The 17,218-nt window shown below is 44.6% G+C and overlaps 1 protein-coding gene and 1 non-coding gene across 2 annotated transcripts in view; both read left to right on the forward strand.

The window, feature by feature from the left end:
- Positions 1–5,960: 5,960 nt before the first annotated feature.
- The window catches only part of GNAL (G protein subunit alpha L), a 77,398-nt gene continuing 66,140 nt past the window's right edge, over positions 5,961–17,218 (forward strand). The window contains exon 1 of the mRNA XM_005224101.5: positions 5,961–11,218. Within this exon, the coding sequence (XP_005224158.1) occupies positions 10,963–11,218 (256 nt within the window). The 5' untranslated portion in view covers positions 5,961–10,962. The remainder of the gene's footprint in view (positions 11,219–17,218) is intronic.
- LOC100296081 (uncharacterized) lies at positions 11,663–13,461 on the forward strand. The gene is made up of 2 exons (XR_003032411.2): positions 11,663–11,839; positions 11,979–13,461. It is a non-coding gene; the product is annotated as an uncharacterized protein (transcript).

Below are 17,218 nucleotides of genomic sequence, written 5' to 3' on the forward strand. Positions count from 1 at the left end.
ACAATGCAGTAAGATTAGATCTCAATTACAGGAGAAAAACTATTAAAAATTACAACATATAGAGGCTGAACAAAACGCTGCTGAATAACAAATCAGAGAAGAAATCAAAAAAGAAATCAAAATATGCATAGAAATGAATGAAAATGAAAACACAACAACCCAAAACCTTTGGGACACTGTAAAAGCAGTGCTAAGGGGAAGAATCATAGCAATACAGGCATACCTCAAGAAACAAGAAAAAAGTCAAATAAATAACCTAACTCTACACCTAAAGCAACTAGAAAAGGAAGAAATGAAGAACCCCAGGGTTAGTAGAAGGAAAGAAATCTTAAAAATTACAGCAGAAATAAATGCAAAAAAACCCAAAAGAGACCATAGCAAAATCAACAAAGCCAAAAGCTGGTTCTTTGAGAGGATAAATAAAATTGACAAACCATTAGCCAGACTAATCAAGAAACAAAGGGAGAAAAATCAAATCAACAAAATTAGAAATGAAAATGGAGAGATCACATCAGACAACAAAGAAATACAAAGAATCATAAGAGACTACTATCAGCAATTATATGCCAATAAAATGGACAACTTGGAAGAAATGGACAATTTCTTAGAAAAGTACAACTTTCCAAAACCGAACCAGGAAGAAATAGAAAATCTTAACACACCCATCACAAGCACGGAAATTGAAACTGTAATCTGAAATCTTCGGCAAACAAAAGCCCAAGTCCAGACAGCTTCACAGCTGAATTCTACCAAAAAATTTAGAGAAGAGCTAACACCTATCCTACTCAAACTCTTCCAGAAAATTGCAGAGGAAGGTAAACTTCCAAACTCATTCTATGAGGCCACCATCACCCTAATACCAAAACCAGACAAAGATGCCACAAGAAAAGAAAATTACAGGCCAATATCACTGATGAACATAGATGTAAAAATCCTTAACAAAATTCTAGCAATCAGAATCCAACAACACATTAAAAAGATCATACATCATGACCAAGTGGGCTTTATCCCAGGGATGCAAGGATTCTTCAATATCCACAAATCAATCAATGTAATACACCACATTAACAAATTGAAAAATAAAAACCATATGATTATCTCAATAGATGCAGAGAAAGCCTTTGACAAATTCAACATGCATGTATGATAAAAACCCTCCAGAAAGCAAGAATAGAAGGAACATACCTCAATATAATAAAAGCTACATATGACAAACCCTCAGCAAACATTATCCTCAATGGTGAAAAATTGAAAACATTTCCCCTTAAGTCAGGAACAAGATAAGGGTGCCCACTTTCACCAATACTATTCAACATAGTTTTGGAAGTTTTGGCCACAGCAATCAGAGCAGAAAAAGAAATAAAAGGAATCCAAATTGGAAAAGAAGAATTAAAACTCTGTTTGCAGATGACATGATCCTCTATATAGAAAACCCTAAAGATTCCACCAGAAAATTACTAGAGCTAATCAATGAATACAGTAAAGTTGCAAGATATGAAATCAACACACAGAAATCCCTTGCATTCCTATACACTAATAATGAGAAAACAGAAAGAGAAATTAAGGAAACAATTCCATTCACCATTGCAACGAAAAGAATAAAATACTTAGGAATATATATACCTAAAGAAACTAAAGACCTATATATAGAAAACTATAAAACACTGGTGAAAGAAATCAAGGAGGACACTAATAGATGGAGAAATATACCATGTTCGTGGATCGGAAGAATCAACATAGTGAAAATGAGTATACTTCCCAAAGCAATCTATAGATTCAATGCAATCCCTATCAAGCTACAGAGCTAGAACAAATAATTTCACAATTTGTATGGAAATACAAAAAACCTCAAATAGCCAAAGCAATCTTGAGAAAGAAGAATGGAACTGGAGGAATCAACCTGGCTGACTTCAGGCTCTACTACAAAGCCAAAGTCATCAAGACAGTATGGTACTGGCACAAAGACAGAAATATAGATCAATGGAACAAAATAGAAAGCCAGAGATAAATCCACGTACCTATGGACACCTTATCTTTGACAAAGGAAGCAAGAATATACAATGGAGAAAAGACAATCTCTTTAACAAGCGGTACTGGGAAAACTGGTCAACCACTTGTAAAAGAATGAAACCAGAACAATTCTAACACCATACACAAAAATAAACTCAAAACGGATTAAAGATCTAAATGTAAGATCAGAAACTATAAAACTCCTAGAGGAGAACATAGGCAAAACACTCTCCAACATAAATCACAGCAGGATCCTCTATGAACCACCTCCCAGAATATTGGAAATAAAAGAAAAAATAAACAAATGGGACCTAATTAAAATTAAAAGCTTCTGCACAACAAAGGAAACTATAAGCAAGGTGAAAAGACAGCCTTCAGAATGGGAGAAAATAATAGCAAATGAAGCAACTGACAAAGAACTAATCTCAAAAATATACAAGCAACTCCTGCAGCTCAATTCCAGAAAAATAAATGACCCAATCAAAAAATGGGCCAAAGAACTAAACAGACATTTCTCCAAAGAAGACATACAGATGGCTAACCAACACATGAAAAGATGCTCAACATCACTCATTATCAGAGAAATGCAAATCAAACCACAATGAGGTACCATTTCACACCAGTCAGAATGGCTACTATCCAAAAGTCTACAAGCAATAAATGCTGGAGAGGGTGTGGAGAAAAGGGAACCCTCTTACACTGTTGGTGGGAATGCAAACTAGTACAGCCACTATGGAGAACAGTGTGGAGATTCCTTAAAAAACTGGAAATAGAACTGCCATATGACCCAGCTGGGCATACACACTGAGGAAACCAGAATTGAAAGAGACACATGTACCCCAATGCTCATCGCAGCACTGTTTATAACAGCCAGGACATGGAAGCAACCTAGATGTCCATCAGCAGACGAATGGATAAGAAAGCTGTGGTACATATACACAATGGAGTATTACTCAGCCATTAAAAAAGAATACATTTGAATCAGTTCTAATGAGGTGGATGAAACTGGAGCCTATTATACAGAGTGGAGTAAGCCAGAAAGAAAAACACCAATACAGTATACTAACACATATATATGGAATTTAGAAAGATGGTAACGATAACCCTGTATGCGAGACAGCAAAACAGACACAGATGTATAGAACAGTCTTTTGGACTCTGGGAGAAGGCGAGGGTGGGATGATTTGGGAGAATGGCATTGAAACATGTATAATATCATAGGTGAAACAAATCGCCAGTCCAGGTTCGATGCATGATACAGGATGCTCAGGGCTGGTGCACTGGGATGACCCAGAGGGATGGTATGGGGAGGGAGGTGGGAGGAGGGTTCAGGATTGGGAACACGTGTACACCCGTGGCAGATTCATGTCAATGTATAGCAAAACCAATACAATATTTAAAGTAATTAGCCTCAAATTAAAATAAATTATATTTAAAAAATGCTAATAAAATAATCTTATTTTTTAAACTAATTCATTTCAATCTTAATACTGCTTCTTGCAATATTTCCTAAAGAAAATATGATTAAGAAAAAGCATGTATGTCTAAATGATGAAATGTTATGTCATAATTGAATTTTGCTTTTTTTCAAGTCTTATGTAATAAAATAGGGGGGAGGACTAAAAGAGGTGAAAATAATACTGGGATGAGAAAATTTCTACCAAAAGGACAGCCGCACCCTGTAACAGGCTGAGGAAGCAGCCCATCAAAAGGGAAGCAGATGATGGGGGTAAGGATGCTAACGTGTCTGACTGTGTTCAGAGGTGATTTTTCAGATGGGGTGGGAGTACAGAACATGTTGTTGAGTTAGTGATAAGAGCACAGAAAACCAGAATGAAGAAGCTTGCTCACCCAGAGGAATGGAAAAGTGATTATAATATGGTAAGAAGCTCAATCGTAAAAAGAATTTACCTAGTCACAGTAAACATAAATACTAAATTTCAATAAAACTCTGAGGGATTTCTGAGAGAACATGAAAAATGAATGTAAAAAGATACATGCACCCCCATGCTCACTGCAGCACTATCTACAACCACCAAGGCATGGAAACAGCCTAAGTGCCCACTGATGGATGAACGGATAAAGACGATGAGATACCTATATACACCACAGCCATAAAAAAGACTGTGATCTTGCCATTTGTGACAAAATGGATGGACCTTAAAGGTATTGTGCCAAGTGAAATAAGTCAGAGAAAGACAAATATTGTATGTTATCACTTACATGGAGAATCTATAAAACAAACAACCCAAGTTCATAGATACAAAACAGATTGGTGGTTACCAGAGGCAGGGAGTTCAAGGGTGGAGAAAATGGGTGAAAAGAGTCACAAGGTACAAATTTCCAGTTATGAAATAAATAAGTCCTGGGGATGTAAGGTACAGCATGGTGACTCTAGTGAACAATACTGTATTTTTGAAGCTGTTGAGAGAATAGATCTTAAAAGTTCTCATTTGTATTAACTGTATGTGGTGATGGATGCTAACTGGACTTATTGTGGTGGTCATTTCACAATAAGTAAGAATTTTGAATCACTGCATTGTACAACTGAAACTAGTAAACTGTCAATTATACCTCAACTTTTAAAAATAACTGTGAGGGTGGAGGGGAGGGATAAATTAGGAGTTTGGGATTAGCAGATACACCCTACTACAGATAAAGCAGATAAATATAAATGCCAAGGACCTGCTGTATTGCATAGGGAGCTTTATTCAATATCTTATAGTAAACTGTAGGGCTGCCCAGGTGGCACTAGTGGTAAAGAACCTGCATGCCAGTGCAGGAGATGCCAGCAATGTGGGTTCAATCGCTGGGTTGGGAAGATACCCTGGAGAAGGAAATGGCAACCCATTCCAGTATTCTTGCTTGGAGAATCGCATGGACAGAGGAACCTGGAAGGCAATGGTCCATAGGGTCGCAAAGAGTCAGACACGACTGAAGTGGCTTAGCACTAGCAAAATAAACTATAATGGAAAAAAATAGGAAAATACACACGTATAACAGAGTCACTTTGCTGTACACGGCTCAGATGGTAAAGAATCCACCTGCAATGCAGGAGACCTGGGTTCAGTTCCTGGGTTGGGAAGATCCCCAGGAGAAGGGCATGGCAACCCACTCCAATACTCTTGCCTGGAGAATCCCCATGGACAGAGGAGCTGGAGGGCTACAGTTCATGGAGTCGTGAAGGGTCAGACATGACTGAGTGACTAAGCACAGAAACTAACACAACATTTTAAGTCAGTTGTACTCCAGTACAAACACATTTTAAAGAAGTGAACTTAGAGGTGAGGTTTGGGGTGCAAGGAGAAAGCAGGGGTGTTACAAAGCTGAGGTCCCATCAACTCTAATGGGGAGCTCATAGATCTGGCCTGAATTGAACGATCAAGGAGCAGGAATGGAAACATAATTATAGGAATAAGATTTTTTTTAATTTTAATAAGAGCTAAGAAAATAGTGTTTTGGGAAACACTATTTAACCCACACATGATATCATATTGGATTCGAGTGGAACCCAAATCCATTGAGACCTTGTATACAGAGACAAAAAAGGACACACACAGACTCAGGGAACAGACTAGCGAAGCCAGAGGCAGAGATGGTAGAGATGATGAGCAAACACCAGGAGCACCCGATGCTGCAAGAGGCCAGGCAGTTTCTCCCTAGAGCTTTGGGCGGGAGCTGTGGCCCCACCAACACCTCCAGAACTGGGAGAGAACGAATATCTGCTCCTCTAAGCTTCCTGGTCGCTTGTTACTATATCTACAGGAAATTGATATGCCATCACACACATTTTTCCTTCTTTTTATTATCAACCTATTTGCATCTGTATTTAAAGTTTTCTTATAAACAGCAAAAAGTCAGTCTTTTTTTATCCTGAAATTCTTGCCTTTTCATTGGAAAGTTTAGGCTATTTACATTTAATTATAAAACGGCTTGGATTTAAGGCAGCCGTTTTGCTATTTGTTTTCCATTTGGTTCATCGTTTGTTTCCTCTTCTTTCTTTGAGCTTACTTGAAGTTTTGGGTTTTTGTTTTGTTTTGTTTTTGTTTTGCGATTTCAGTCTTATTTCCCTACTAGCTTTTTAGGTATCCCACTGTTTATTATTTTTCAGTGGTTTCTCTAGGGCTGCATTGTACAAAATGGTAGTCACTAGCCACCTGTGGCTATTAAATTTAAATTTTAAGCTAATTAGAATTAAGTGAGATTAAACCCAGTTCTTCAGAACAATATCCACATTCCAAGCATTCACTCCACGTTTCTGTCACTGAAGAAGATGCTGTTGGTGACCTATCACATGTATATGCATCACGACTACACTGCTTTATACACTGGAACTCTGGAGGGTGGTTCCTTCACCCAACCCTATCCTTTTCAACAGCTTCACATATTTCATCTGCATATACTATAAACTCACAATACACTGCAAGGAGATCAAATCCGTCAATCCTAAAGGAAATCAACCCTGAATATTCATTGGAAGGATTGATGCTCAGGCTCCAATACTTTGGCCACCTGATGCAAAGAGCAGACTCATTGGAAAAGACCTCAATACTGGGAAAAATTGAGGGCAGGAGGAGAAGGGGGCAGCAGAGGATGAGATGGTTAGACAGCATCACCAACTCAATGGATGTGAATTTGAGCAAACTTTGGAAGACAGTGAAAGACAGAGGAGCCTGACATGCTGCAGTCCACGGGATCGCAGAGTCAAACACAATGTGACTTTTCAAGATATCAAATTATAAATTGGTGATTTTTTTCTGTATTCCAGCACTTCCACTGTGCTGTGTTGCTGCCTTTTAACCTCCATTATCTCTGATGAAAAGCCAATATTTTCTATACATGTGTTTCCATGTGTTATTTTCTATACATAAGGTCTCTTTTCTTTGGCTACTTTTATGATTCTCTCTTTATTTTGAGACTTCAGCAGTTTGATCGTATGTGCCTGTGTGCATTTTTCTGTGTCATCCTGCATGTCATTGGAGAAGGAAATGGCAACCCACTCCAATGCTCTTGCCTGGAGAATCCCAGGGATGGGGGAGCCTGGTGGGCTGCGGTCTCTGGGGTCGCACAGAGTCAGACACGACCGAAGTGACTTAGCAGCAGCAGTAGCAGCATCCTGCATGTGACTCACGGGGTTCCTTGGACTTATTAGTGAATATCTTTGATCAAATTTCAGAAATTTGAGGCCACTATTTCTTCAAATATTGTTTCTGCCTTGTTTTTTTCCATTTTTTTCTAGGACTCTAATTACAATTATTTTAGATGAGATAATATTCATCAACAGGCCTCTGGGAATCTGCTCATTTCACCTCAATTGCTTCCTCCCACCCCACCTTGTAGATGAAATCATTTCTATACATCTGCTTTCTAAGTCTTCAAATTGTTCTTTCATGTTCAACATGCTGTTAAGTACATCCAATGAATTTTTTATGTTATTACACTTTTCTGTTTTAGTATTTCCATTTGCTCCCCTTCAACAGTTTCAATTTCTCTGCTGAGATTCTTCATCAGTTCATTTACCATGCCTACATCTTATTTGAAATCTTTGAGCATATTTGTAACATTACACAGATGCACAGGACACGCCCGAAGACAACAAATTATCCAGCCTCGAAGGTCAATAGTGCAGAGGCTGGCAAATCCTGCATCATAGGAAGTTAGGGCTCCACTTCCGCTTTGAATGGCTATATTTTTATAAAATTTATCATTGCATTATTTAATGAATCCTCTCAGACTATATATCAGACTAATCAAACAGAGCCCCAACCTGGGGGAGAGGAAGCCAAATTGGTCCTACCTCTTCTCTACAATTTTACTAAAGTTTCCAATGGAATGGTGTTAAAATGTTTATTAAAATGTTTAATGTTTATTAAAACACTAATAAAGTGCCACATTCATCAATTAAACATATATCCATACAAAGACATTAGACACACCCTTTCACTACATCCTAACCATTTGTTCTTAGGAAGTTCACAGGAAGACAAATTAAGAATGGAAAAATCCTGTCTGCAGCAGTGAAGATTACACAAGATTACATATTGTATCAACCTGCTGTGATGTTACATTTACTTGGACTCCCCTCATCGTTTCTATTTTCAGATTCATAATCAATCTTTGACATTAGAAATTGTTCATATATATAACCCAATGATTTTAAATCACTTTAAAAACCTTAAACTTTACTAGCAGTTATATATAAATATTAAACATTTTATTCTAATTTATTCTATGCATAGATCACATAATCAAATTTTTCTAATTGCTGTTGAAGTGTGGGTAAGAAGTCGTTGTGACTTATGCATCATTTAACATGAACTTTATACTCACTAGAACAGCCTGTCTTATGACCTGTCAAACATGCGTTGTCATCTGCTTGAACCACTGAAGACAAGAAGGTATTTAAAATCAAAATGGAGTAGCTCTGGTTCAGGAAAATGGAGCTGGGTGGCCACTGTGGATGTGGTTCCAGACACGTTTTTGGATCATTGAGAAACCTGAATTTTCTGAATTGTGTCAGACTCAAGGACACCACCAGCCTTTCTCAAAACAGTAGCTGCCGGTCACTGCCAGTTTCAACCTTCTGGTCTAAAGGTCTCCCCTTATAACTACGCAACCATTTCAGACCCTGACCAATCTGGTTGAGCAAACACCTTACTTCTTACCTTGTGCCTCAGCTGGTAAAGAATCTGCCTGCAATGCGGGAGACTTGGGTTCAATCCCTGGGTTGGGAAGATCCCCTGGAGAAGGGAAAGGTTACCCACTCCAGTATTCTGGCCTGGAGAATTCCATGGACTGTATAGTCTATGGGGTAGCAAAGAGTCAGACATGACTGAGCAACTTTCACTTTGACTTTTCACTTTCACTTACTTCTTACCAAATCCAGTTATCATTCTTGACACACAACCTATGTAATTGTGCGGGTTTTGTGTATGGATGTGAGAGTTGGACTATAAAGAAAGTTGAGCACCGAAGAATTGATGCTTTTGAACTATGGTGTTGGAGAAGACTCTTGAGAGTCCCTTGGACTTCAAGGAGATCCAACCAGTCCATCCTAAAGGAGATCAGTCCTGGGTGTTCATTGGTAGGACTGATGTTGAAGCTGAAACTCCAATACTTTGGCTACCTGATGAGAAGAGCTGACTCATTTGAAAATACCCTGATGCTAGGAAAGATTGAGGGCAGGAGGAGAAGGGGACGACAGAGGATGAGATGGTTGGATGGCATCACCAACTCGATGGACATGGGTTTGGGTGAACTTCGGGAGTTGGTGATGGACAGGGAGGCCTGGCGTGCTGCGGTTCATGGGTTCACAGAGAGTCGGACACGACTGAGCGCCTGAATTGAACTGAACTGTCATTATTAGCTGCCCTCAGTTTGCAGCCCAGAGGAATACAATTCAAGTGCCCAGGCCTGTGTGGCATTAAACAGCCCAATTTGCTCTGTTAACAGGGACTCCTATTAGATATATTTACCTATCAATTATAACATCCCATGCCACTTTGATAAAAATTAGACTGTGTGTTATAGCAGGGTTCTTAAAAGCTCTGTCAAAATTTTCACATGTTGCAGAAGTCCTATAAGATGATGGACGTTATGTGAGAAATTAGGAGAAAATGGGGATCTTTCATGGATCTGAGGCGTGGAGAGAAGGCACCGGGTCTGGAAGTGCCTGGCTCCTCTCTGCACTACTTTGCAGATTAAAAATCGGATGCAGTATGCAATTCTGTGTTCTTTTAGCAAATATAAACAGTACATGACAATTGTTGTTGTTGACAATTAGGTACCTGCTTTCAGTTTTTTACTAAGTGTAGAACTTGTTGAAAATAATGTCGAGATGGAAGGTGTAATAGTTTGAGGTGGGGGTCGAGAGTGTGCGGAGGTGTGTACACTAGCGTGTATGAGCAGCAGGAAGGTGAAGGAGTGCGCAGATGTTAACACCGAGGGGTGAAGGAAAGTTACAGGGCTCAAAATAGCCTAGAGTTAAAACTCCCCTCCAGGTCCTCCCCACCATTCTATGCAAAACAAAGAACTCTCTCACTCGACGGAAAAAAAAATGGACATTAAGGTTGACTGCCCAGCTCCCAGCCGGTCCCAGCCTCTGGCCGATCTCCAGAATTCCTTGCCCCAGCTGTTTAAGAGGTAACTATTCCGAACAACCTTGGAGAACAGGCCCCCTTAAGATAGTAGATTTCTACATATAAGCCTATATATACTTACTCTTTTCTTGGGTTAGTGCAGCAGCTCACTAATCTGACTGCTGCCCCTTCTCGCCTCGTTAAGGGTGATCTGCTCGTGTAAAGTGCCTGTCTCCTATTTCCGAACCTCTCTTTCTCTAACTCCCTTACCCTACACGGGGAACTCAAGCTCTCAACGCTGGCATCCCACCCCGTTAGCCGGCTTTGCGTTCCTACTGCCTACTGCCAGAGATGAAACCCACGGAGAAGTTCTAAGGAAGGCAATGGCAGCTCTGGCCGATGGCGTCACCACCACGGCCAGGGTGGCATTGTTTGTAGCTTCGCGCCGGGCTGGGGCAGCAGTATTTACGGTAAGGAGGCCTGGCTAGGAGGCAGTACTTACGATAACGGGCGTGGTGGGGTGGGGGACTCGCCGGCGGTGGTATTTACGTTAGGAGCGCCGGGCCGGAAGCAGTAAATACGGTAACGGGGTAAGGGTAGGTGGCGGTACTTACGGTAACCGGGGCCGGGCTCGCGGCAGCCGGTCAGGCCAGAGGTCCTCTTTGTCAGGTGATCTCCGGCCAAAGAGGTAGCCAGCCCCTGAACCAGCGGCAAAGGCGGAATGGCCCTGGGGGACGGTGAGGGGCCGGGGCCCCGGCTCACCTGTGCGCCCCAGCCTGCCGGCCGCAGCGCCACGCCGGGTCCGCGCGCAGTCCCCTCCCGCCCCTCGGCGGGGGCTAGGGCGTGAGCCCCGAGGCCCGCGCCCCGCGCCCAGATGGGGCTATGCCACAGCCTCCGGCCGCTGCTCTTCGGGGACCCGGAGCCGCCCGTGGAGGGCGCGCGGTCCGACCTGAACCCGATGCCGGACTTGGACCTGGCCCCTGTCCGGACTCCGGCGCAAGAGAGGCGGCGGCGCACGGACCGGCAGCGCGCGGAGGAGCGCGAGGCCAGGCGGGTCAGCAAGAGCATCGACCGCCGACTCCGCGAGCAGAGGCGCGACCTGCGGCGGACGCACCGGCTGCTGCTGCTCGGTGGGTGCGGGGCGCTGAGCTGGGGGCGCACGGGGGGCGCGGAGAACTGGGCGCGGAGAGCAGGGCGCAAGGGGCGCACGGGAGGCTCGGGAAACCGGGCGCTGGGCGGCGCACACGCGGCGAGGGGCGCGCGCAGACCTGGTGGATTCGGTCTCGGGTCCTGAGCAGCTCTGACCGGCTAGCGTCCACCTGAGTGGGCCGCGAACGAGCTGCCGGGTGACCCTGCTCTTTTCCACACCTCGTCCTCCGGCCCGTGGCTCACGTGTTACGGACTGAGGGGCCGGCCTGGGGATCTCGCGCCCACTCGTTTCATCCCCACTGCGTGCCCCCGTGCGGGGCCTGGAGCATCTCACCTCCTCTGCTGCGGCAGCTGTTCCAAGCGCGCCTAGGAAAGCAGGTGCCGGAGGCCCCTACCGCGGGGTCGTCTTAGGGGGGCGGCGGGGGCGGGGGGCGGTGTGGCTTGTCCGCTTCTGAGAAATAATTTTACAGCCCGGAATACGGCCCTTCTGCCTCATTGAGTTGGCTTCAACCCTGGTGTCCTCAGAATCCCGCTCCTCCTTCAGATTCGTCCGCTGTGGCCCCTGCGCACAGGGAAGAGAACGCGACGCCGCCGGCGCAAAGGTGCAGAGCGCGGGGCCTGCGGGCGCTTGCAGCCGAAGCTGTAGCGAGCGGAACAGCCTTTACGGCGAACAACCCGGGGACGTGCGCTGTGACTCAAAGCCTGGGTCCCTGATGCTATTAATACTTGTGCCTTTTAAAGTTTAGGGAGAAAAAAAGTAAGACGTGGGCTTCTGACCCCCATTTTGTGAGCTCTAAAGAAGAATAATTGTTCTCTGCCCAGCGGCGCACAAAGAACCCAGCCTACAATGGAGGTAGATCCTGCTTACAAATGAAAGACTTTTCTTTAAGGACATCTAAATCTTCGGTTTGGAACGGCTCACCATTGCAATAATGAACAAGTAAAATGGCACAAACCTAGCTACTGTCTCCAGTGAAATATCTGAATTCGAATATAAAGGGAAACGTTTTTGGAGAATCAAAGAGCAAAAAATACAGAAGGGATCAGGTTACCTGAAAAGGGAAGAGGAGGCATCAGAAGCAGAGTTCTCATGTACACTGCTGACTTCCCCACAGGACACAGCAATGTTGCCAGAGGTCTGAAAATACTGAACGGTGATCCTAGACGCTCGCACCTCATTAAACCACTGTGGGCATATGCATATGTCTGTGTGTGTGTGTACCTGTGTCTATGTGAGGGGAAAATAGATTTTCAGATACATAATTGCTCAAAGGATATCCCCACCCACATATTTTTCCGGAAAGAAATCACTTAGAAATTACTCCAGCTAAATTTCTTTTCATGCACCAAATTAACTCAAAAAGGAGAGAATTGTGGTCTCAAGAAATAAGAGAAAACCAAATAAGGTCCAGAGTTCTGGCATCTTAATGTTTTAATGTGATTGTGCAGCCAAACAGAAACATTTAAAAGGATATGTGAAGCAAAAGATGCTCCATATAGAGAAAAAATTTAAATGCAGGTCCAGCGTTGCCCATCTTGAATTTTCAGAATAAGAGGGAAAATGTTTGATTTTCACCTGAAACCTCCTTATTGTTAACCATTGGCTCATATCTATAAAGGGCTTCCCAGGTGGCGCTAGTAGTAAAGAACCTGCCTGCCAATGCAGAAGTCAGAAGGGATGCAGGTTCAATCCCTGGGTCAGGAAGATCCCCTGGGGGAAGGGTATGGCAACTCACTCCAGTGTTCTAGCCTGGAGAATCCTGTGGACAGAGGAGCCTGAGAGGCTACAGTCCGTGGGGTCTCAAAGAGTCAGACATGACTGAGCAACTGAGCACACACATATTAATAAAGCACAATCTCCATGCCTGATTCGGCCCATGAGCCACTGCCAACAAAAACACAGATGACAAGACTGGGTGTGGGGTCAAAATACGTTGTCTGTCTGAACACCCAGCAATCAAAGCTGGATCCCCACCCTACAAGTGTACCTTTCAGCTGCTGAACTCATAGTCATGACATAGTTATTGTTGTTCGGTTGCTCAGTCGTGTCCAACTCTTTGCAACCACGTGGACTGTAGCACACCAGGTCTCCCTGCCTCTCACTATAGTCGATGTCCCACACCATAGTAGGCGCCACTTTACGTTCTGATTGGAAAAGTATTCATTTGATGTTATCCATTTTCCAGATACCATTCAAATTAAAAATGGACAACTATGAGTAGGATTCGTGTTTTCTGCCTCCTTCAATTATCTCCTGCTATTTTCCTGTGTGTATGGTCTTTCTCCACCAGCAATACATCTTTCTAGAAGGAGGCCATCTCTGTGGGACGTTTACTGTCATCGCCTTGTACTTGGCTGTTGGGATAAACCAGAACTCTGGCTTGACCCCCATCCTTGTCTAGTTCCTCTAAAAGGGAGTACTTGGTGAAATCACAGAAAAACAATGTTCTCCAGTGGGGGTGGTGGGTGGGGGTGGATCACTTTTTTTTTTTATAAATACCTTAATTGTAACAATACAGTGACCCTGCTTCCCAGGTGGCATTAGTGGTAAAGAACCCACCTGCCAGTGCAGGAGACATAAGAGCACAGGTTCCATCCCTGGGTCAGGAAGATCCCCTGGAGGAGGGCATGGCAACCCACTCCAGTATTCTTGCCTGAAGAATCCCATGGACAGAGGAGTCTGGTGGGCTACAGTCCATGGGGTCACAAAGAGTCAGACAGGACTGAAGCGGCTTAGCACACACACACACACACACACAGTGACCAAGATGGCGATTGGTTCTTGAGTCGTGCAGTGGACATGAGCTGGGTGGATGCTCAGGACACCTCCTTTTCAGTGTGCTGCCTTGTCCCGCCCCGGCCCACTGGAGCCCCGTGGGCTTTGTCATCAGGAGAAATTCCAGATGCTCTGGCTGTGCCTCGCTTTTCCAGACCCACACGCTCACAGCATGTCCTTACAGCCTGGAGGGGCTGCACTCACAGCCCTGTCTCAGTCTCTTGTATAAACCATCACCCATAACCTCAGACACAGAGCTCCACATTTCCATAGGTGAAGCAAGACTCAGGCAGCAGGTGTGGCTGAGGGACGGCGCAGAAAGAACAAGCAGGGGGACTGTGGGCCTCCGGGGCAAGGGTGGATGGACCCTGAACCCACACCCGCAGCCAGAATGAAGCACAGCCCTGGAGGGCATGAGTTGGAATTAATCCACCATTTGATGTGGGGTCGCCTGTGTTCAGAAGGATGTCGGGCTGTGTTTTGGGACACTCACCTGCCCAGAGGTCAGCAGAGAGGTGTCCCCATGGTGTTGTGCGGAGACAAGAACACCAGCACCATCACCCCAGTCCGTGGGCACTGCATGTGCAGGACGGAGTGGGGCCTAGGAGAGGGAGACGGTGTGGAGGTCACCGAAACATCAAAGTACACTCGTTGAATAGATTTGTTTTAAAAGTGGATCAGGGGTTCTGGTTTTTTTTCCATTTTGAGGGGCTTGTCAGAGAATGGTGTATTAACGTTGCACTTGGGGCAGATGCAGAGCAAAATGCCAGCACGTTTTCCACCATCAGAACTCACCTCTGCCCCCATGGTCCAGTCCCAAAGCCCCAGAAACCTCTGTGGTGTCCCCCCAGGGGATGAGAGCAGTCTCTCTCATTTGGTTGTTAGAGATTTTCACATACGAGAACATTCTGTGTGCTGGGAAAAATCAGCAAAGCCCCGAGGCGGGGAGGTGGCTATTTTCTGTCTGTCCTTCCCTCCCAGGCCAGGAAGGATGGTGATGTAATCCGCTGTCTCGGAAGCTCTGAAGTAACTGGTACTTTAGAGTCATTTCTTAATGTAAGCGCATCCTGCACTCCAGCCAGCCATTGATTGGTGCCACCTGGCCTGAGAGGCAACGGAGACGCAGCTGTTCTGATGCACTAATGGAGGATGTGTGTTCAATACTCAGACCCACTTCCCCTCTGGCAAGTGGTGTTTTCTCAGAAGAAACAGCTCCCCTTTGGGCTTAGGCACAATAATGAGCTTGGACGGGCTCATTATTGAAGGCCAGGGTCACTGGTCCCACTCAGCCGTGGCCTCGGTGTAGCATGATCTGTTAAGTGTGGAGCTGAAAGCATCCAGGGAGGCGGGCTTCAGCGATGCCACTGCGCCCCGGGGTGGGCCCCCTGCCCATTTATCTGTGACCTGAATTTCTGTGTGTCAGCCTGGGAGCAAACAGTACCCAATTCCATCAAGTGCAGCTGAGTGTTCACTTAGGAAAACAGAGGACAGGTTTCTATGGTGACCTCCATATCCTGCAAGTCAACCCACCACCCAAAGACTGTGGTCACAGCCTGAGTCACACCATGGTCACTACCATCAGGAATCCACAGGGAACTGGTTCCAGGGCCCTTCCAGACACCAAAACCTGAGGATGCCCAAGTCCCTTGTATAAAATGGCCTTTCAGTCTGCCCCCAACATCTGTACTCAAAGACAGAGCCTTGAAAAGGCTAATTAAAATAAGGTCTTCCCTGGTGGTGCAGTTGATGAGAATCCACCTGCCAGTGCAGGGGACATGGGTTCCATCCCTGGTCTGGGAAGATTCCCCAAGCCTTGGGGCCACTAGGCCCATGTGCCACAACAACTGAGCCCAAGGGATGCAGCTACGAAGCCGATGCAGCTAGAGCCTGCTCTCCGCTACAAAAGAAGCCACCACAATGCAAAGCCCACGCACCACAACAAAGAGCAGCCCCTGCTACTCTAGTAGCAACTAGAGAAAACCCCCATAAATCAAAGAAGACCCAGCACAGCCAAAAATAATAAATAAAATGAGGTCGTTAGGGTGGACTCTGATCCAGCCTGATGGGTATCCTTATATATCCTACTATAAAGAAGAAATTTGGACACAGACATGACACAGGGATGACCATGTGAAGACACAGGGAGAAGCCGGTGGGTGTCTGCAAGCCAAGGAGAGAGGCCTCTAGAGGAACCAGCCCTGCCAGCACCTCCCTCTTGGACCTTCCAGCCTCTCGAACTTTGAGAAAATTCATTCCTGTTTTCTTTGATAAAAGACACTGACTTCCTTGTATTTCCTTCTGTTTCTGCTGTGAGGCTAAAGAGGACAGGGTCAAGTAGCAAACTTTTCTTTTTTCTTAGGAGGTTACTTTGTTTTAGTATTTTTTTTAATTGAGATACAGTTGACAGAAAACTTAGTTGTAGGTGTACAACAAAATGATTTGATATTTGTCTATATTGTGAAGTGATCACAATAAGTCTAGTTAACACCCATCACCACACATAGCTACCTAAAAAGTTGTGTGCAAAGAGGACTTTTAAGATCTTTCATAGCGGCTTTCAAGTACACAGCACAGTGTTACTAACTGTAGTCATGTGCTGTGCACTGCATCCTGGAACTTTGTTTCATAACTCAGGGTTTATACCCTTCATCTCCCCCCGATTTCTCAAGGCCCACTCCCCCCTGCCTGTGGGTGGACCTGCCACACCACACAGTCTGTGCCACCTGCTCGCAGGCCCCTTGGCTTCCCCTGCCCTCTACCCTGGAATCCTCTCCCCGACACCACTGAGTGTCCTGTTCACCCTCAGTTTCAAAGGGCGTCTCCAGTGTCACCTCTTCCAAGACTTTCCTGATCCCCTCTGTCAGCAGAGTCCCCTCATTTTATATGTAATTCCCTTAGAATACTTTTTTACCTTCTATTTAGACATAAGTTTAGCTGAAATCCACCATCAGATTACATCCTACGAAAGTCACCAACGTTGCACATCTTTTCACCTGTGGAACTGGCCATTTATAAGTCTTCCTTAGAGATATGTCTGTTCAAATACTTTTGTTCCTTTTTTAACTGGGTTGTCTTTTGTTGTGTTGTAGTAGTAGCAACACAACAATTTAAGTAATAGCCTCTTCAATATTCCAGCTTCTGGAGCCTATTGTTCTTAACCGCAGATAACTGCGCCTGCGGTCCTAACCTGCGGGGCTCTCTGTTC

The sequence above is a fragment of the Bos taurus genome, chromosome 24, assembly GCF_002263795.3.
Source record: "Bos taurus isolate L1 Dominette 01449 registration number 42190680 breed Hereford chromosome 24, ARS-UCD2.0, whole genome shotgun sequence".
In the NCBI taxonomy this organism is placed as follows: domain Eukaryota; kingdom Metazoa; phylum Chordata; class Mammalia; order Artiodactyla; family Bovidae; genus Bos; species Bos taurus.